Source organism: Sparassis crispa (assembly GCF_003851025.1).
Source record: "Sparassis crispa DNA, contig_000003F, whole genome shotgun sequence".
Classification (NCBI taxonomy): domain Eukaryota; kingdom Fungi; phylum Basidiomycota; class Agaricomycetes; order Polyporales; family Sparassidaceae; genus Sparassis; species Sparassis crispa.
In genome coordinates this window covers 2,766,936-2,787,726 of record NW_020939750.1, presented here as the reverse complement: position 1 = coordinate 2,787,726, position 20,791 = coordinate 2,766,936, and the positions used below count along the sequence as shown (strand labels likewise).

The 20,791-nt window shown below is 43.3% G+C and overlaps 3 protein-coding genes across 3 annotated transcripts; 2 read left to right on the top strand and 1 right to left on the bottom strand.

Annotated features, from left to right (window-relative positions):
• Nucleotides 1-3,445: 3,445 nt before the first annotated feature.
• Nucleotides 3,446-4,158, bottom strand: SCP_0410110 (hypothetical protein; the record flags this gene model as incomplete). Its single annotated transcript, XM_027757738.1, has 3 exons — nt 3,446-3,645; nt 3,712-3,976; nt 4,033-4,158. The coding sequence occupies 3 exons, from the start codon at nt 4,156-4,158 to the stop codon at nt 3,446-3,448; spliced, it is 591 nt and encodes a 196-aa protein (XP_027613539.1).
• An 8,186-nt stretch (nt 4,159-12,344) lies between these two features.
• On the top strand, nt 12,345-15,137 carry SCP_0410100 (Transposon Ty3-G Gag-Pol polyprotein; the record flags this gene model as incomplete). Its single annotated transcript, XM_027757737.1, has 3 exons — nt 12,345-12,494; nt 12,558-12,650; nt 12,708-15,137. The coding sequence occupies 3 exons, from the start codon at nt 12,345-12,347 to the stop codon at nt 15,135-15,137; spliced, it is 2,673 nt and encodes an 890-aa protein (XP_027613538.1).
• Nucleotides 15,138-18,695: 3,558 nt separating this feature from the next.
• SCP_0410090 (hypothetical protein) lies at nt 18,696-20,356 on the top strand (the record flags this gene model as incomplete). The annotated part of the gene is made up of 7 exons (XM_027757736.1): nt 18,696-18,820; nt 19,147-19,219; nt 19,281-19,301; nt 19,360-19,506; nt 19,567-19,579; nt 19,641-20,111; nt 20,166-20,356. 7 exons carry the CDS (start codon nt 18,696-18,698, stop codon nt 20,354-20,356), a joined length of 1,041 nt encoding a protein of 346 aa, XP_027613537.1.
• Nucleotides 20,357-20,791: the final 435 nt, after the last annotated feature.

The window sequence follows — 20,791 nt, the reverse complement described above, 5'->3', positions numbered from 1 at the left end:
GCCAAGGCCAAAGTGTGAAAAACTCTCTATAGAATGAAAATTTCTAGATCCTCGGCTGAGGCCACCATTTTCACAAAAACTATATAGGGCATCCTTGGTCAATGCCAAAGTTCAGAAGACCCTATATAGAATAGAAATTTCAGGATGCTCAGTCGAGGCCACCATTTTTACAAAAACTATATAGGATATTTTTAGCCATGGCCAAATTTCAGACAATCCTATATAGGTTAGACATTTCATGACCCTTGGCTGCAGGCATTATTTTCACAAAAATCTATATAGAGCATCCTTGGTCATGGCCAGATTTCAGAAAATGCTATATAGGATTTAAATTTCATGTGCCTTGGCCAAGGGGACCATTTTCACAACAATTCTATATAGCTCCACTTGGCCAAGGCCAACTGTCTGCAAACTCTATATAGTATTGAAATTTTATGACTCTTGGCTAATGGCTCTATTCTGACTAAAATCTATATAAAGAAATAACAGCCAACCCAAAAATGTCCGACAACCTATATAGACTTTAAACCTCGGTTCTTTTGGCTAACTCCCAAATACATGACTTAGCCTATATAGCTTACTTCTCTTGGCCAACCCTATATCTCCATTCTATATTATATTCTTGGCCAACACTCAGTTTCATGGAAATTTACACAAAATATTTCACCTTGGTTATACGGACTTTTAGGTATATATTGGCTAATAGGTGTGATCAACTACCAAGGAGTAATACAAAATGATTAATGCATGTGAAAACAATTAAATGATGAGAGAAAGGCAGGGACACAGAATCTCAGGAATCATTCCTGCTATGCGAAGCAGTGGCCCACTCTTCACAAGTTCTTCAATCTAATAATAGAGAAAACTAAAGTGTCATGCACAAATAATGCTTAATAACAGCATCATCACATATCAGTATAAGGACATTACCTCACATTTATGTGGACCCACACTGAGTTTAAGGCTTCCATATTAGCAATAACAAAATTCACTTACAGCATGGACCAAAATACACTTTTATATTAGATAAATATGAATAGAACAGGTTAAAATATGTCAGTTGTGATTTTGAATATTCAGAATAAAGTCCAGGAAAATCACAAAACTGTCAGAAAAACTGTGACATAACTTTATTACTTGCTTGGAGTGGGCCGATGCTAATGCACGGCAAGGACAATTCCTGATTTTAATATCTATCAGGCCTACACTTCTAATATATGTGTTTGGTCTTTTTTTGCATTCATCATTGAAAAGTATTATAGTTGTACATTTTTATAATTAAACATACATTTTGCTATGTTACAATCTAATAGAGGAGGAGGAGAGCAGTGAGTAGTGAAGACGAGAAAAGGTGGTAGAGGCTTGTTATTAGAGGGTCTGTACATGGGCTAGCATGGTGACTGTCAGCCTGGTAGAGCTATCACGAGGTGCGACAATTTTATTAGAGAGGTTAAAGAGCATCCAGGAGAAGATCAGGCAATAGGTGGTCAGTTTGTTGAGTTAGTGGGTCATTATGTCATGAACTCATTATTTAGCCCAGTTTCAATGTCCTTTTCCTGTTGTCTTCTCCTGCGCCCATCAGTTTTCCTCTGATAGAGGTACTTGTCCCCTGGATCATGTAGAGGTTGGTGCAGGAGGTCCCATAGTGGAGGGGACCACCATAGGTCGCTTTTATATTCTTTGTTAGTTGCAAGGTGAGTGCAAGCTGTTTGTAGCGAGGGCATAGTTAAACTTTAGATCGTACAGAAAACAATGATCACATGAGCAACACGTTTGCATTCAGTAAACATTTTGGACTCTGACTGATGTGCGATTAACACAACAATAGAGGAGTAAATTCAATATGAGAGTGGCTCTTGAACGTATTATATGACAGATACCATGGTGTCTCTTATTCGCTCTGCAAAATCTGCTCATGAATGGACTAATTATAATTTGCAGTCATTCCAGATCATATTTTAACATATATTACAACAGAACTAATCTTTGATCTACACTTTGTCAGTGCAGTTGAATTTATACTCGCTATTTGTCCCTCTAATATACAAGTCTGCCCAGTTGTAACCCCATCATTAAACCAGACACTTCCAGTCTTTGTAATAATATGTGCAGTAAAGTGGAACCCACCATAATAAACTATACCACAAAGTCCATACTTCTGATCTGGCAATTCTAACTCAGATTTCCAGTTAATCTGCAGACTGTTGGTGATGAAACACTGAAAATTTGGCAAAGACTCATATTTTAGATTATAAAACAATGCACTATTGCAGTTAGGACAAACACGCTTAGAGCCTCTGGCAAAAATTGCATCCAGTCAGTCTATACTTGATCTATTCTTGTAGGACCCAAGTTTGAATGGACTATCTTTCCATACTGCTTTGCTACAGTCCCAAATAACTTGTCCAGTTGTATCACTCTCAAATTCTATATCACAATGATCACGTATAAGTTTGTAACTCAGAATATCTTCAGAGTGATTCAACATCTCCTGGCATAATGTATAGATATCAGTTCCTTCACTTCAGGATACCCAAGGTCCCCAGCAAGTAGCTGTAACAGTTCTGGAGTTTGGTCACAGCTAAGAGCTGGCCAGGGATAGGTCAGTCCAGGTCCAAATGCTACAGTGCATTGCATAATAACGTGCAGGTCACGAGTCACGTGGAAACTTATTTGGCCTGGAAAAACAACCCTTATGTGGTATACTAGTGGCGCCCTGTGGAGTTTGGCTTAGCAGCAAGCTCACGAGCGCTAAGTCAAACTAGTGCTTACTAAGTGAGAGGCTGAAGGCAGAGGAATAGGCGCCGTAAGCACCAGTCTGTTCCTCCTGCACCTACAGCCTCTCACTCATTTTTATCCTGCCCACCTCTCCTTGTTGATTCAAGCATCCTAGCTCAGCCGTGTTCTCAATGACTTTCCGCCACTTCACGCTCGAGTTAGATTCTGCAATTCTCTCCGCTCAGGCTCCCCTCACATTTCGCCCCTCTGCTGCTGGTCGCCCGCTGACTTCTCAGGCCGTCGCAGTCCTGTGAGGTGCCTATTGCAGCCTGTTCCGAACTTGAGCTGCCACCGGAATCCACCTCTCCCCAACCCGTGAGACTAGTAGTCTACATTGCACAGTGAACATGCTATCTTAGTGAGCCGTGCACCCTCCACTCCGTAGCTCAGCTACCGAGCACTTAGGAAGCAACATTCTCGACAGCAGTACACTGAGGTATTCCATAGCTGCAGAGCATGTATTTCATTGTGTGCATACTTTGGGAAGCATTCAAAGATTGTTTGACAGCTTGAACTGCTGTGACTGCCATTAGACCGATGTTAGACCACCGAGCCGATATACGGCTCAGCCACCGTTGAAGGGACGCAGAGCGCACTGAGGTGAGAATCACATCCGCGAAGCGGCCTCACATTTTGAAGATATTACAGGGTGCTACACAACCGACCCCTAGTCCGACAACAGTTGGAAGCTGGTTATCGGAGGAGAGCATGCTACGAGCCCGAACGCTACTTCCAATTCCTTGACTACGATCTGCAACCGCCTCAAGGTACCATCTGCCAGCTTGCGTCTACCAGTGATTCCACGCATGACATCGTACAGTGCGCGGGCCGCGTTGCGCAATGTCTCAACCTGAAGGCGCAAGGTTCCTAATGGCGATAAAAAAAAGCTGAGGAACACGATTCCAGGAAAATAGAGACAGGACGACCACGCACCAATGTCAGGGAGACCATCTGGCGGGTGGCCTAAACCAAAGTCCTCGCAGACAGCGGGGTCGTCATACAGAATGCGGGCAGTCAAACCACGAGGAATGACCGCAGGAAGGTGATCTGCAATTTGGGGTATCATCCGATGACCACCTTCTACAGTGCGAGCTGTTGCCAGGTGTATTTCCACTTGGGCCAGGACAGGGATATTGCGTGGAAGGGGTAGGGTGATCCCCACGCTGGCCGCTTCAGACTGGGCTTGGACCATAAAGACCTGTGGGACATGTGAGGGTCAGACGGCGAAGGATCATATGCCCGTGGGGGCCTCACCAGCAGGACGTGCATCCGGACCGCCCATGCTTTCCACAGGATCGGATTGAAGGGCTCAGTAAAAATCTCAATGCGAAGAAGAACTTCCGCGAGGGTGTATTTGCGAAGGATGATGCTGGCGTCCATGGATGGGAGATTGAGTTTAGGATGGGAGATGCCTTCGAGACGGGCGGGTCCTTATTAGGCGCTCGGACGGGTTCGGTGATGGAGGATCCCTCGGAATGAGTAGGAGCATGAGGGGACGGGATTGCGAGATATGGCATGATGGGCAGTGATTCAGCGGAGCGATTGTTAAGCAGATGCGGGCAGTATCGGGAGGGCAGGAAAGGTCAGGACCAGTTAAGTATGATGGCAGGGGAAGAGGTTGGGGAGAACCCACCATCCCGAAAGGTACGCTTGCGAAAAGACTCGTTCACATTCTCATCCCATCCAGTTAGTGCGTCTTTGGGCAGTCTTGCGTTTTGTGCATTTTCTGGGCAGTCTTGCATTTCCGCATTTCAGCGTTCTTCTTAGGGCAGTGCGATTTTAGTCCGATGCGTTTCCAGCGATCATTGCGACTATAGAGATTTTCCTAGCTATGCTTTCGGGCTACCCACCTCATACCTCTGGAATAGACTCTTCTCCTTCATCGCATCTCAGACCCCACGCGGACTTGATTTCGCTCGTACTCCACCTTTCCGGCTTGCGATGGAACTACAATCTCATCACCGCGGCTCCTCTCGGCATACTGCATATAGGTTGTTTGTCCGGGCCAAACATGTCACTGCGCGAGTCGCGACCTGCATGTTATTATGCAACGCACTGTAAGGACCACATCCCTATATGAGTAGTCCATAATATGTGGGCAGTCCTATATAGGGAAGTAATGAGCTGATAGTAAAGGAAGGTCTTTGTCTGCCCTAAAGCTCTTTATCTGCCCTGATATCCCTATATCTCTAAGGACCATCACTTATCACATGGTGCTTGGGGTCATCTTTGGGACATCCCTTTTGGACCATCCCACAGCTAAATTAATTGATTCTAACTAGCATCCAGGTATGCTTTCTGAGTAAGCTAATTATAAAAGTATATAATATAATAGTATAGAGTCTTGCTTTATTTGCATTTAATAAAAGCAGAGGTACATATAAAAGGAGAAATGCTAAAAAAAAGTGGAGAATCCCATACTAAGTTTTTAAATTCACTTATAATGTTAGAAACACTCTATTGCCTTTACTAGTATGTACAGCAGGTTTATTGAATTATATAATAACTGAAACAGGCTATATAATAGTGCTTATTCCTGTATTTCAAAATATATTTGACACTTTCTGTTAGTGTCCAATCTAACCTCATACAATATTTATTGTACAATATCTAATTTGGACATTCTATAAGATAAGATCCTCCCTATAAAGATATATTCAAACAGTTGAGCAAGGTATTTAGTCCAGTAGTCTGAGAAAGTTGTACTTGGGGCAGATGTATTTACTCCACAACATTCTGTGCTAAAGGACATAATAGGATCTATAGAATGATGTCCCATTGTCCCAATATAAAGGGACATCATCAACAACTGCATTACAATATTTTAGTATGCTATCTAATATTTTACTTAGAAATATTTGGTAACAGTATTACAATAGTTCAGCATGCCATTTACATGTCTATACAAAACAGTTATAGCAAAATGCTAGTGCTTTTTAAAGGAGAGCATAGGTAACTATCTGATAGTAGTTTCTTAGAATTTTTAATTTTATAGTCATGCCACAATTTTTTTAATATCTTTAGAATTTCTTTAAAATTTTTTCTAAGCATTTGCTCTCATAGACACCTATTTGACAGCAAAAATGAGTTAGGTCTCACAGACTGAAATCATTTTCATCGTACAAAAAAATGTCTTATGTACTATTATAAGATATTTATAAACTACGACATTTTATAAGTCAAGAGTATAATATTATTAACAACTTACTATATATTACTCAGCAATATACCAGTTATTGAATAACATTATAGGCTATTATAATGCTTTTATTTAAAAAGCACTAGCATTTTCTTGTAACTGTTTTGTATAAACATATAGATAGCATCCTGGACTATTACAGTACTGTTATCAAATATTCATAAGTAAAATATTGGATGAATAACTTATTAAAATATTATAATGTAGTTATTAATGATACTTGGAGTATCTAAATAATATTATAAGTCATTCTAATACTTTATTTCTTTTTTATATCTATATGAAATGAATTTTTACATAAATGTAGTTGAAATAAAAAAAGAGTTTCAGAGCCTCAAAAAATTATACACTAACAAGAAAGACTTGAGTTCTTATACTTATTAGTATAACATCAACTTTTAGTACATTTTTACATAAAGTGACTGTTCTAAGTGAATACAAATAGTGAAACCTTTAAATAGATACTGAATAAAAATACAAGATATAATGCAATGCAATGGACCACTCTTCACAAGTAATCCACTACTAAGGAGTAATACAAAATGATTAATGCATGTGAAAACAATTAAATGATGAGAGAAAGGCAGGAACACAGGACCTCAGGAATCGTTCCTGTCATACGAAGCAATAGCCCACTCCCCACAAGTTTAATTGAAATAAAAACAAAATTTTAGAGCTTGAAAAAATTTAAAAAATTCTCAAAAAAAATATCCTAATAAGAAAGACTTGAGTTCTTTATACTTATTAGTGTCACATGAAATTTTAGTAAGCTTTCACTTAAGGTAACTGTTTTGAGTGAATTCAAATGGTAAAACCTTGAAATTGATATTTGATAGACATAAAAAATGCTATGCAATGCAATGAATCACTCTTCATAAGTGATCAACTACTAAGCAGTAGTACAGAATAATGAAAGCATGAGAACAGTTAAATAATGAGAGAAAAGCAAAAACATAGGACCTCAGAAATCATTTCTGCCATACAAAGCAGTGGCCCACTCCCCACAAGTTAAAACTGTCACTGTTAGCACAAAATCACTAACAGTTTATTTTACAGTACTAACTGTCAAGTTTGGATATTGTTTTTTATTATTATATTATTTTAAACCTTTTTCATAATTTGTTTTATATCTAAAACATTCACTTTTGCTTTGAATAAATTTTTCATACAGAATTTTTACAAGTGACTACCAAGTTTATAAATCTTGCTCACTATTCCTATTTGATTTCAGAATTTGTTTTAGCAATTTGTTCAAGTATTTAAATATTTTTAACACACTCAAAGTAGGTTTTATAGTGTGTATGCTAGTGATAACTATATTTTTCTTAATTATAAAAACAAATTATTACACTCATCTAAAGGCTTTTACAGCCATTTACACTAGTATTTAGTAACTTTTAGCATAGCTAAAAAGTGTTTTACAATAGTCTACTGTACTGCGTAATGCTTGATTACTAGGCCTTACAAAAGTCCAATATACCACTTATAAAATATATTTTAAAATATTATAGTCAGTATCTTAAATATTGCCTTAAAATATCAGTATAAACATTGATACTGACAAGTATTATATATGATTTTAAAAAGTTTATCCAAAAAGCCATCTATTGAAAGTACTTCTCTAACGTTCCAGATGAGGCGGTGCCCTTTCGCACATCCATCCTGGTCATCACCATCGCCCAATATATTTTTATTTTGTATGACTTGACTTCTGATTCATGAATAAAGATTGTGAATATACTTGCAAAACTGGCTTTTTTGATGGCATCCACTATCACTGCAATAAATACTGCTTATTGTTTATAGACATTCATTATGAGCTATCGGGGGCACTGCAGGACCTGGCATTCAGCCCTGTTTATCATAAATTTTTGTGGCAGCACACTAGTAAGTCCGTTCTTCCTGCACCAAAGCTATCGGTTTCAAATACAAGTTTTCGCAGATTCCTTTGAGGCCTCTAGTGGCCAGTACTAGGTGCTGATAGGGGGCTGTAAATATATTTGTTCTGGTTTGGCTCTCTGTCCTCGTGTGGTGTACATTAGTTATAGCGAGCCTCTCGTGTCATTGAAAGTGTACAATGTATCCACATGATGAATGTTATTTGTGATGCAGTACAATGTGAACAGTTTGTAACAACTAGACTGATGCCAGGTGGCAGAACAGTCATGAAAGCCTGGATTTGTAAGTGGCATTCGCTGGTGTCTGAGCAAGGCTAAAGACCTCTAAAACTCCGAGGCCATACTTTCTCCACTTTCACCTCATGTGTTTCCTCAGTTCCACAATCTAACAGTCACAATGTCAGTTATGAATTAGTTCTCTCTGCAGCAAGTGCTTGGAGAGTAACATATACTACTCCATATTGCACCCACTGTCCCATCATATGATATGGTACAAATGGTTTACTGATGGCACTGCACATATCGTTAAACCACAGTTGTCTGTGAATTAATATTTATAAGAAGCTTCTCAGAGAGAGCAGATGATGTAGAGTGCCATCTGGCCTATATTCGCAGGGTGCGGGACCAGCAGAGCCACTTGAAGAGTGTCATGGAGGATGCTGTTCAGTGCAGTCTCATACAACTACATCTGTATCAGGTGGAGTTGAAGAGAGTGCGAAGACTACACATTATTAGATGGCATACTAGGAGTTAGTAGAGAATATAATAACAATTTCTTATATACAATTTAATATCTTGTTATAGGCACATTTGTAACAGTTTCTAGGGTTATTTTTTGTAGTGATTCTTATCGGCACATATGTAACAGTTTCTAGCATCATTTTTTGTAGTGGTTGTTATCACTTCAGGGTACCCTTCTGACCTAGCTCTTAGCTTTAACATGATCTATATTGTGTAGTAGCTAAGAGCCTCCCAGATGTCAGACAGACTATGGTACTAATACATGTCCCAGGGCATTATATGGAATTACCCAGGGCAAAGGCAGGGCATAGGCTGGTCCAATGGCACAATTATCATATGGGATATCCTATAGTACTAGAGTATTGATATTTATATCTCAGTATTACTGGTTGTCTCATGGTGTCAGGGGTACATAAGGATGTCCCACTATTAGTAAAAGATGTATTTTCAGGCTATTGTATGGTATTTTTAATACTTTGTTCTACACTCATATTGTATAAGCTCTAATTATAAAAACAGTGACTAGAATACTGTAAATAAGTGCCTTATTTGCACTTTATATATTGTAAAATATTTATAGAAAGCAGGATATCCCATATCAAGTATTGCGTAGGCATTTGTAATGTTATAAAGACTATATTACTATTGGTAGCATGTACAACAACTTTATTAGCTCATATAACAACTAAGACAGGTCAAACAACAATGTTTATTCTTGTGTTTTAAAATCAATTTTACATTTTCTGACATAATGTTTAAACTAACATGATATAATCTTTGGCATATAGTATGTATCATAGCTATACTAAAACTTTCACTAAGTGTCTTAAGAAATAGAACAACTCAGTCTACTAATATACTAGCAAAGGAGATATATTCTTGTCATGTCTCCTATCATATACTGTATTTGAATGAAAAAAGAAAGGCATTTGACCTAAGACTTCAGTCAAGTTACACTCAGAAATGCATTCACTGAATGACACCTTTGTATTATGGGATGTCTCTTTATGTGATAGGATATCCCATGTAAGGACCTGTCACTCTTAAACCTTAGTAATTCAACTGTTAGTATAAATCTCTAGATAATTATAGTAGTTTAATAGAAACTTTAGGCTAAAGAAGAGACTAAATATCTGTGAATCTTAAAATCACATCTTAGGATGTCCTTAAAATGAGAGATCCCACCTTATATAATATGCAAATAAAGCTTGTTTATATCACTATAGTCATTGTTTTTATAATTAAGGCTTAGATAATATGAGAGTGAAATAAAGTATAAAAACTACACATACAATAGCCGGAAAATACATCTTTTACTAATAGTTGGACATCTCTATGTACTCCTAGCACCATGGGACAACCAGTAATAGTGAGACATCTCTATGTACCCCTGGCACCATGGGACAACCAGTAATACTGGCATATAAATATCAATGCTCTAGTACTATAGGACATCCTATATGATAATTGTGCCATTGGACCTGCCTTTACCCTGCCTTTGCCCTGCCTTTGCCCTGGGTAATCCCATATAATGCCCTGGGACATGTATTGGTACCATGGTCTGTCTGACACCTGAGAGGCTCTTAGCTACTACACAATATAGATTATGTTGAAGCTAAGAGCTAACTTGGGAGGGTACCTTGAAGTGTCAGCAGGGCACAGAGGTGGGGTATGCACTGAAAGGCACCTCATACAGGGTATTTGCGCAGTTGGGCAGAGATGACGTTGGTGTGGGAGCCAGCACTACAGCTGAGGCCAGACAGAGATGCTTAGTCACAGCCCAAGAAGTCCAGCAGAGAAAACACTGCATAAGGAAGGCACTTAAGCTTAAAAATGTGCAATAGGTGGTAGAACAGAATAAGGACTATGCTGGAACATAAGGTGTGACCAGGACGAATGAGAAGTTGGAGGCATAGAGTCAAAGAGAGAAGTGGACTTTGACGACATCAGACCATGCCGAAAAAAGATGTGATGTTTTAGTAGTTCTCACAGTTGACACCACCAGGCAGATTTTGGCGAAAATCTCAGTAAAGTCTTCGTGAAGGGCAAAGCTCAGCAGAAGTGTGAATGGAGAATATCAGGCTGAGAGCAGCAAGGTATCCGGAAGATATCCCGCTTGTAATGTTCCAAAAATGTCCATATGATGCTAATCTGATCTTTTTGTAAACTGTCTTCTAATCTCAGAAATAGACTATCTACCTGAGCTTTGGCCCAAACAGCAGTGTACCTATGTTTTGTAGGATCAGAAGGTGTACACTTCACTACACCCTCTTAAGAGCTTGCAGTTGCAGCTTGCATAGTGCTACTGCCAAAAACTCTGAAGAAAAAAATTAAGAATTGAGTGAGAATTGAGTAAGAAAAAGCTGAACACCAGTAGTGTCTCAAGGACCAGTAAATAACTGTACCCCTCTTCAGACCTGTCATACTTCATTGCTGATGTACACATGAGTATTATATGTGTGCAGAACACATATACACCAAAATCTTTAGCAACATCAGGGAATTGGGATTCCTCCGTATGGAGGATAAATCTCCTCAGCTCCATTCAGAGCTGGATTGAGATTGTACCTCTGCATGGAGATGCCAGCTACAGACAGAGAGTGCTAAATGCCCCAAGCAAGCAGATGTATATAGACAGCATTGATATCTCTTTGTACATGCTTTTTCCTGATGCTTGCGAGTATGTCCCATAAGCCACATGCTGTCTCCATCCAGCTCCATGCAGAGACGCGATCTCTATCCAGCACGGCACAGAAATGGCCTGCTCCATATGATGGGGGGGGTTTTCATTACTCTGGGGCTCTGTTTGTGTAAGCCCGACCTTTCATACTTACCACAGAATGTGGTCACCTGCCTCACCACGGTCAATTGTTCACCATGTGACTAATGTGTTGCTTCCATTCTTCTTTTCCCCATCACTACTGTAGTGAAACAACCTTAGGTTCAGTCACACATCACAGGCCTCGTGAACTGAACTCGCTTAAGGGTTTGTAGCGCGTCATAGGTGTCTGTGAACTGGAAGCAAAAGAGAATGTCACCAGTGCTCACAGCATCAGGCATGGTGGACCATCGGCAGGCGCCTGCAGTGCATCTGAACTGAGCTTGAGTCACAGGTCACTCCTACACTGTGAACTGTGAACTGGGAAAGAAAACAGGTCACAGGTTACAGGCCGTGAACCTAAGGTCATTTCATTACAGTATTTGCTCCTCTATTTACATTCATTTGTCACTATTTGCTTTTACTCACTATACGTTCATTTATTCCCCTCCGTTGTGCCTTGCTCGCTTACCATACGTGCAATGCAGGTATGTTCTATAGTATCATGTATCATACCTTACCTGCTTACCATACGCGCAATGCAGCTGGTTTCCATTCTGTTGCCATCTGACAGGATCAAGTGTTCCCGACACCAGTCGGGTTCCACTTTTTTTTGAACATCGAACCAACCCTGCCGCGTGACTGGCATTTGTCTGTCGCAACTATCGGTCACCATTTCGTACAGTCGCCAACCACCTTCTATCGTGTTTCCCCTGAGGATGTGAGGTTAGGCTATCCAAGAAGCTGCTAGTTTGTCGACTGCCATCGACGACTCAGCTGCTCTCTCCTCTCCAATCTGTTCATCCCCTTTGGGAATTTCTGAAGCATCATCCCATTCGGAATCCTTCATTGTTGTATTGCCTGAAACCATTAAACCGTCTTCGATTCTGAGCACATACAGTCACCCATCATGGTGAACAAACTCGCTATCATTGATTTCCTGAAGGAAAGTCAACTGCCAAAACTTCTTCTAGGTGATCTGACTCCCTCCATCATCGACACCTGGCAGACCACCTGCGAACACCATTTTCAGAAGGCCAACCTTGCAGAGGAACTCCAGGTCTTGACCATTGCCTCTCGCATGGATGATCCCCACCTTTCTGTCTGATACGATGCCAACCAGGCCCGTCTTAATGCCTTCACCTTCAAAGACTTCCTTCTCAAAGTCCACGTGACTTACCTTCCCCGTGACTGGGATAGCAATATCTGTGATGAGGTCATGGGCTCCAAACAAGGAGACTGTCCTTTCTGAGACTGGGCCAACAAGGTACAGGCTAAAGCGGTGATCATTTCTCGCACTCTTCTTGCTCTCGACAAAGTCGAATTGCATATCCAGCTCCACACTGGAGTAAACTCTCACCTCAAATGCAAGTTGAACTCCTCTCACCATGCTAAGGAACTCAAGGATATCTTACTGTTCTCGCAGTGGCTCCTTGCTGTCAAACAGATTGACGAAGACCTCCATGAAGAAGACGATCACGTCGCATCTGCTGTCACTAAAGAATGTGTGAAGTACAATGCCTGTTCCACCAATGCCAAGTGTCAAGCGGACACTAATGCTGATGGTCAGTCTAAACATCTGAAGGCCCTCACTAACGACGAGCACCGTGTACTCCTGAAATACAATGGCTGTTTCAAATGTTGTCTCCCCAAGCAGGACCATCAGAGCTCTGACTGCACTAATAGTTACCCCGATCCTGAAATGTATATCCCAATCTCTGAGGACAATATCCAGGATCAGATCAAGGCTGTCCTTGCCGAGAAGGCCACCAAGGCAAAACTCTCTGCAACCATTCTTGTTGGCGATGAACATGCTGATGAGCCTGCCTACATCACCGCAGTCTTCCCCCAGTCCACATCACTTGGCAATGGGACTGACTCCGATTTGGATGAGTACATTCCTGTATTCTCTTCACCCAATCTCTATTGGTCTTGTCTTATCGACAGACCACATCTCAAGTTCTCTCTGCCCATTAAAACACTCATTGACGACAGGTCTCATGCAGTTCTCATTGACGAATCCCTTGTATGCCAACTTGGTCTTCATCAGCAACCATTACACAAGCCCATCTCATCTAACATCGCCTTCCAAAAGGATGGAGATTCATCAGCAGAGCTTTCTCTTTCTTCACACTGGGTCAAACTTAAACTCCATTCCATCGATCAGTCCTTCCACTCCCTTGTTGTCCCCGCTCTTGTCATGCCAAACTTGTCTGTACCTGTAATACTAGGTCTACCATTTCTTCAATGCAACAAGATTGTTGTTGACTCTTCCAAACGAACTGCAGTACACAAATCGTCCAGCTACAATCTTCTTGCTTCCAGCGGATCCCCCACATGTCCATCTATTCCAATTCACAAATTGTCCACACCTCAACAGAGATCGCATGTGGTGGCAGCCACGATGACAATGATCGATGAATTGCGACAACGCTTACTTTCACATAAGGCTGATGTGGACCATTGCTGTGAGACACCCTTACAGCCGCATTCGCTCCCCTTCATCCGCACTGCAATTGAGAAGCTCGCTAATGAACAATGCTTGCTTGACCTCGACGCATCATTCAAACACCAGTTTTCAGACCGTTTTCCTGAGGACACCCCACCACTCACTGACCTTCCTACCGACGTGTATCATCGTTTCCTCTTCAAGGATCCACATAAGGTCATTTTCTCCCATTTCTATGGCTGTTCCAAGAAGTATCATGAGGCCTGGCAAACCTTACTCACACAACACTTAGATGCAGGATGGATGTGCCCCTCCTCTAGAGAGTACGCCGCACCTGCCTTCATTATTCCAAAATCAGATCCCACTGCTCTTCCCCAGTGGGTGAATGATTATCGGAAATTGAATGAAAACACTATCTCTGATCATTTTCCCCTCCCCCTCATCAACGATATACTATTCGACTGCGCGAAAGAGAACATCTGGGGTAAGATCGACATGACAAATGCCTTCTACCAGACATGCATACATCCCAATGATGTAAAGTACACTGCTGTTCACATATCATTCGGGTTGTATGAGTGGCTCATTATGTCGCAAGGCTGTCGAAATGCCCCATCTACACATCAATGCAGGATGACAGCAGCACTACGTCAACACATTGGCAAAATTTGTCATGTCTACCTCAACAATATCATCATTTGGTCGCAGAACACCGAGGAACATGAGCATAATGTCACCACCATTCTCAATGCCCTCCGAGATGCTCACCTCTTCTGTTCCATCAAAAAGACATCTCTTTTTTGCACAGAAATTGACTTCCTCGAACATCACATCTCGGCCCGAGGAATTGAAGCTAATGTGTCTAAGGTCAAACAAATATTGAACTGGCCAGTTCCTTGTTCTGCCAAGGATGTTCATTTCTTCCTCGGCCTTGTTCATTATATCTCTGTGTTTTTGCCCCAACTCACTGCCCACACCTCCATACTCACACCACTCACTATGAAGTCTGCTGAGAAACTCTTCCCTGCCTGGGAACAGAGGCACCAACTCGCATTTGAAGCTATGAAGGAACTTGTTCTTAGCCATGAATGTCTCACCACCATAGATCACAACAATCTCAGTCAGAACAAGATCTTCCTGACTACTGATGCCAGTGAATGGGGGACTGGTGCTGTGCTCTCTGTTGGACCCTCTTGGATGCTCTCTCACCCTGTTGCCTTTGATTCCATGCAAATCTCTGGTGCGGCATCATGATACCCCACCCATGAGAAGGAAATGCTCGCCATTATGCACACATTAAAGAAGTGGAGAACTGACCTTCTTGAAACCCCCTTCATCATTTACACAGACCACAGGACAGTAGAGAACTTCTCCACACAATGTGACCTCAGCTGCCGTCAAGCACGCTGGCAGGAATTCTTGGCAGACTATGATTTTTTAATCTGTTACATTCCAGGTGAGGATAACACAGTCGCTGATGCACTCTCCCATCTCCCACCACAGACAGATGAGCAGATTACACGCACAGAACTCAGACTTCTGGCAGTGACCTTTCGCATCTCCACAGAACTCGCATTGCTCTCGCAAATTGTGCAAGGCTACACCAATGACACCTTTTGCCAGAAACTTCTGCACAATGTCAAATCTACTCCTGAAGTGCACTCTCGGAATGGCCTTCTGTACTTGGGAGACAGACTGCTCATTCCCAAGGTCAATTCACTCTGTGAGTCCCTCTTTCAACTGGCACACGACTTACTCGGTCACTTTGGGGTGGAGAAGTCATACGCCACTCTATGTGATGCATATTACTGGCCAAATATGTGCCGCGACCTCGAAGAGGCCTATGTACCCTCTTTTTCTGACTACCAACAAAACAAGAGATGCTCACACAAACCTGCAGGTCCACTACATCCCCTGCCTGTCCCCGATGACCACTGTGACTCTATCACCATCAATTTCATCGGATCGCTACCAGAAGATGATGGTTTTAATGCTCTCGCAACCATCATTGATCACCTTGGCTCCGATGTGTGGATAATTCCCTTGCGAACCGACGCCTCTGTCCCCATCTTTGCCGCCCTCTTCTTTGACTCTTAGTACTGTGAGAATGGCCTACCTACAGAGATCATCTCCGACCGAGACTCCACATTCTTGTCCGACTTCTGGCGGTCTCTATGTAAACTGACCGAGGTCAAACACAAGATGTCAATGGTGTATCATCCACAGACCAATGGTCTTTCTGAGCATATGAAAACCGTCATTCAATGTCTTCATTACCACATGCAATGTAACCAAAAGGGTTGGGTGAAAGTGCTCCCATATGTACGTTTCTGCATCATGAACTCCATGAACTCCTCCACGGGAATTTCCCCCTTCCAACTCCAGATGAGACGCTCCCCTCATATTATTCCCCCACTGTTTAACAGTGATGTCAAGACACTCTCACCGAAAATTCCCATCTCTGAAGTGGAACTTGCCGCAAAGGTCTTAACATTTATTGAACTTAACGTCCTCACGGCCCAAGATAACCTTTTTGCAGCGAAACTGTTCCAAGCAGACACTGTGAACCTTCATCGACAATCTGATTCTCACTTCAACATCGATGACAATGTTCTATTATCCACACTTTACTGCCAATGTGATTACATGCAATGTGGCGACACTCATATTGCAAAGTTCATGCCCCACTTCAATGGACTGTACCGCATACTGGAAGCACATCCTGATACCTCCCACTACACCCTCCAACTCCCCAAGTCAATGAATATATTTTCCACCTTCCATTCCTCTCAACTTGAATGCTACCGCCCTAACAACCACACCCTCTTCCCTCTTTGTGAGCCTGACCATCCTGGACCAATCCTCACAGAAGCTGGCTGCAAGGAATGAGAAGTGGAATGAATTCTAGATCAATGTCAATGAGGTCGCGGATGGCAATACCTTATATGCTGAAAAGGGTGGGACTCGGAAGCCGATCAATGGCTACCCCATCGAGAACTTGAGGATTTCGTCGCATTGTACACTTGGAAATCTAGGTGATTGCACCTTCTTTTTCACGGTGGGGAGGGGTGTAAGCCCGACCTTTTGTACTTACCACAGAACGCTGTCACCTGCCTCACCATGGTCACTTGTTCACCATGTGACTAATGTGTCACTTCCATTCTTCTTTTTCCCATCACTATTTGCTCCTCTATTTACATTCATTTGTCACTATTTGCTTTTGCCCACTATACGTTCGTTTATCCCCCTCCATTGTGCCTTACCCGCTTACCATATGCACAATGCAGGTATGTTCTATAGTATCATATATCGTACCTTACCCACTTACCATATGCACAACGCAGCTGGTTTCCATTCTGTTGCCATCTGACAGGATCAAGTGTTCCCAACACCAGTCGGGTTCCAGTTTGCTACCATGTGGAGCCTATAGAGCTATCCCGAGTTCCTGATGAACAGCATGAATTCTGTAATATACAGACTAAGACAAATCACATACAATCCAGATCTTCCTCAACCACAAATGCATATTCCTGCCCTGCCTACCATACTATTGGGAAGCCTTTATCACTTTCCGGTGTCCTCCAGCTCATTCAACAACCATGAACTCTGTTCTCAGGGGAAGCTGTGAAGAACAGCAAACAGATAATATGGGAAAAGGACATAATCCTCAGTACCATGCCTTGCATGCTGACACATCAGGAAAAAAGACTTTTACTTATGGGACTTAGTCCGAATTTTTGTCCTTTTTTGCCTTATTTAAGGCCCATAAGTTCTCAAAAGTCGACTTTTAAGCCTCTAAGAAAATATGACTTATGGACTTTTTGTCCTTTTTTACCTTATTTAAGGCTTATAAGTGCATTTAAGTCACATAAGGACACCTTTAAGTAAAAGTTGGGTTTTCCTGATGCATTAAGAGTCCAAATATGCAAGAATGGAGAAACAATCCAGCTTGAGGAGATATTTGCATTCGAAAATGAAGGTCGTCGAGGCAGAACTTTGTGTATATTTGGCCACGCGACATATTTTTTGGAAATTCTTGCTCGGAGAGCAAGCTCTCCCGATCCAGCCTCGTCTGTCCACCCAGGGAGGATTAGTGCCCAATTGGGTACTGGAGCGGAGGATTGGTCACGAACCGTGCCGAGCAGCGGGTGCCACTGCAAAGCCTCTCCCAACCACTACCTCTTGGCCTTAGGGGCGACCTACAAGGAGCCCACGGTGCGCGAGGTGATTTCAGACCGGCCCTAAAGAGGCGGCTGTGCACTCGGCTCGTGCGTATTCCAGTAGGAAAGAAGAGAGAGCCGCCTTTCTTCTCAACTAGTATGTGCAGGGTAGGGCCAGCCGTTAAGGCCCCTGATGAGGCCCCTTGGCAAGGGCCGAAACCCTGGTCTCCCTGTACTCATTTTTCCTCGCCACGCGCAGAAAGACCAGAGCCCTATCCTCGGAGACAGGCTCTGGATCTTTCATCGGGTTTTGACGCTTGGCTGGACGTGGTGGCCAGGATCGTTCCTCACCTGGCAACATCACTAACCCAAAAGTGAAAGTGTCCTTTTTACACAGTTGTTGTGCGTTATTTGTTTTGTGGCAATTCTGTCCGCTCCCGTCTCCGAGCAAGTTCCGCCGCCGCCTGGCGGCCTTTCGAGTAGCAATAGCCGCCGAAACGTGACAGGGAAGGAGGGTCACGTTCCCAAACACTTTTCGCAGCCGCGCTCCGTCCGTGGACGCTGTTACGCCTGTCTGCCATCCGTTCGACTTTCAGATACGGTCCACATAACTAAGAAGCATCCTTTACCGGTTGTTTTGAAATATTCAGTCATGAATGGTCACATCGGACCAGGTCCCAGCAACGGCGTGGTGGTAGACATGAGGCCGGACGAACCGTACGCAGACCACCCGGGCCCGTCTACCAGTGCTGCGCCGGCCGTGAATGGGTTTGCAGAGTGAGTCTCGTGTTTTCTTGATTTGGCTTTGCGGAGGATCGTGTTCGCTTCGTGAGTGGAAAGCATGGATATGCTGCTCGTCTTCCTTGTCGCAATCTGCCTGTCTGTTCTCTCTGTGCGTGGTGTGAAGTCTCGTGCTACAGGGCTGGTATGAATCTAGTCGTTGTATTGGTGAGTTCCAGCACAACGCAAAGATTCAAGAAACAGCAATAATGGACCTGTGTTCATCCGTTTACCTCTTTTCTCGTGCGAGGATTTCATGCCGAGCCTTTATACACCGAGCACTACGATCTGACGCATCCTGTCTTCTCGCTTGCCCCTGGCAGGCCACTGTCACCTTACCAGTTGCATCATGAAGATATTGTAAACCACCTTTACCATGCTGGTTTCCAGACTGGTGTGCGTCATCATCAACTCCATGCGTCCAGAGCATCAAACTGACTTCGTACTCTTACACTAGAACTATGCGGACACCATTTTGGTAGGCATTTATGTCTTTTTTCCTCTTTGTCTACTCACCGCCCGACTTGTATACTCAGCATTTCCATCAAAACGCCTATCGGCTACATGCCATTATACTATCCCGTTCGCCATTCCTTGCACATATGATGTCGACATCCCCTCAAACTTCGGGGCAGCGTGTAGTTGTAGTGCGTTTTGAAAACGAGCCAGAGATCACCGATGAGGTTCGCACCTTGATCTAGATAATGCGCGTGTAATTTTATCTCACTTTGCACATATATCAGGGCTTCGCTATAGGTATAATCTACCGATGTCCGTATGCCCCATGGCTCAATGCTGACGTCAATGTGATATCCAGCCTTGGGTTATCTCTACTCTTCCCACTCACTAAGCATGATCAACCCGGGAAACGCACGGGCCGTCCTAGCGGCTGGCTGTCTCTTAGGCGGAATGGATGAGCTTTGCAACTATGCGTATGAAGTATGCCGACAGTCCATCTCGATGGAGAATATTTCCGAATGGCTCGACTTCGTCGACTCCATCCCACCGTCTTCTGATGGGACGTCGACACCGGTCGATCCTCACCAGCTGCCGCCATCGCGGACGGCAATCTTTGGGTCGTACGCGGCACGGCTGAAGGGCGATGTGTTCCACTACCTCGTCGCCACCCTCCCGAACATGCTCAATGTCGGCGGGCAGGCAACGCCGGTCTCGCCACATCCAGATGGCCAGCATTCAGATGCTGGTCGCGACACCCTCCTGCAGGTCTATTCACGCGTGCCGTTTGACCTGTTTAAGGCCGCAGTGGAATCACCAAAGTTCCAGATAGGTGCGTCACGCGGCTGCTCGCCTTGGATTATTCTCATGGTGTCCGTTGTTGCAGGGTCCGACCAGAGCCGCTTCAAGTTTGCAAAGGAGGCGATCGACCTGAGGAAGCAGGGCATCGCGCGGGGTCAGGGGGCGGAGGAGACTGTGGTGCTTGCCTTTGGAGGAGGTAATTTCGGCGGGGGTTCGGTGCACGTCCATGTCACACGAAAATTGCGCAAACGACCTTTGTGGAAGGTCAACTCCTGATTCCCAATTTTGTCATCATCCATCATGTGCTGTGATCCATTGTTCTGCATCTCGTTTGTTGTGCCAACACGATGGTTTGAGTGTCTCAATGCACCCCTCGTGGTCGGTTTCTGTGTCAGCTGGAAGCTACAAGTGAATATCTCGCATTCGGTGTTGGTCCACCTGCGATTGAATGTGATGATCAGATATCAGCTGCGTTTCATTTATGCGGCTTATGAACCGTACAAAAATTGAAATTCTAGTCCCTTCCCGGACCCAATTTCTGAGGCCTGAGGGCACAGAGTGGCAGATCAATAAGATGTGACACTTCGCGTTTTCGCTTTGTAGCGCGAGCAGCGGAGTGACCTGTTGCCCACGTTATTTAGCCTTCCTGGGCGAACGCTGCCCAAGTTGAGCGGCGGAGCTTACGTGCGTATACATTTACGACGGTCCGGC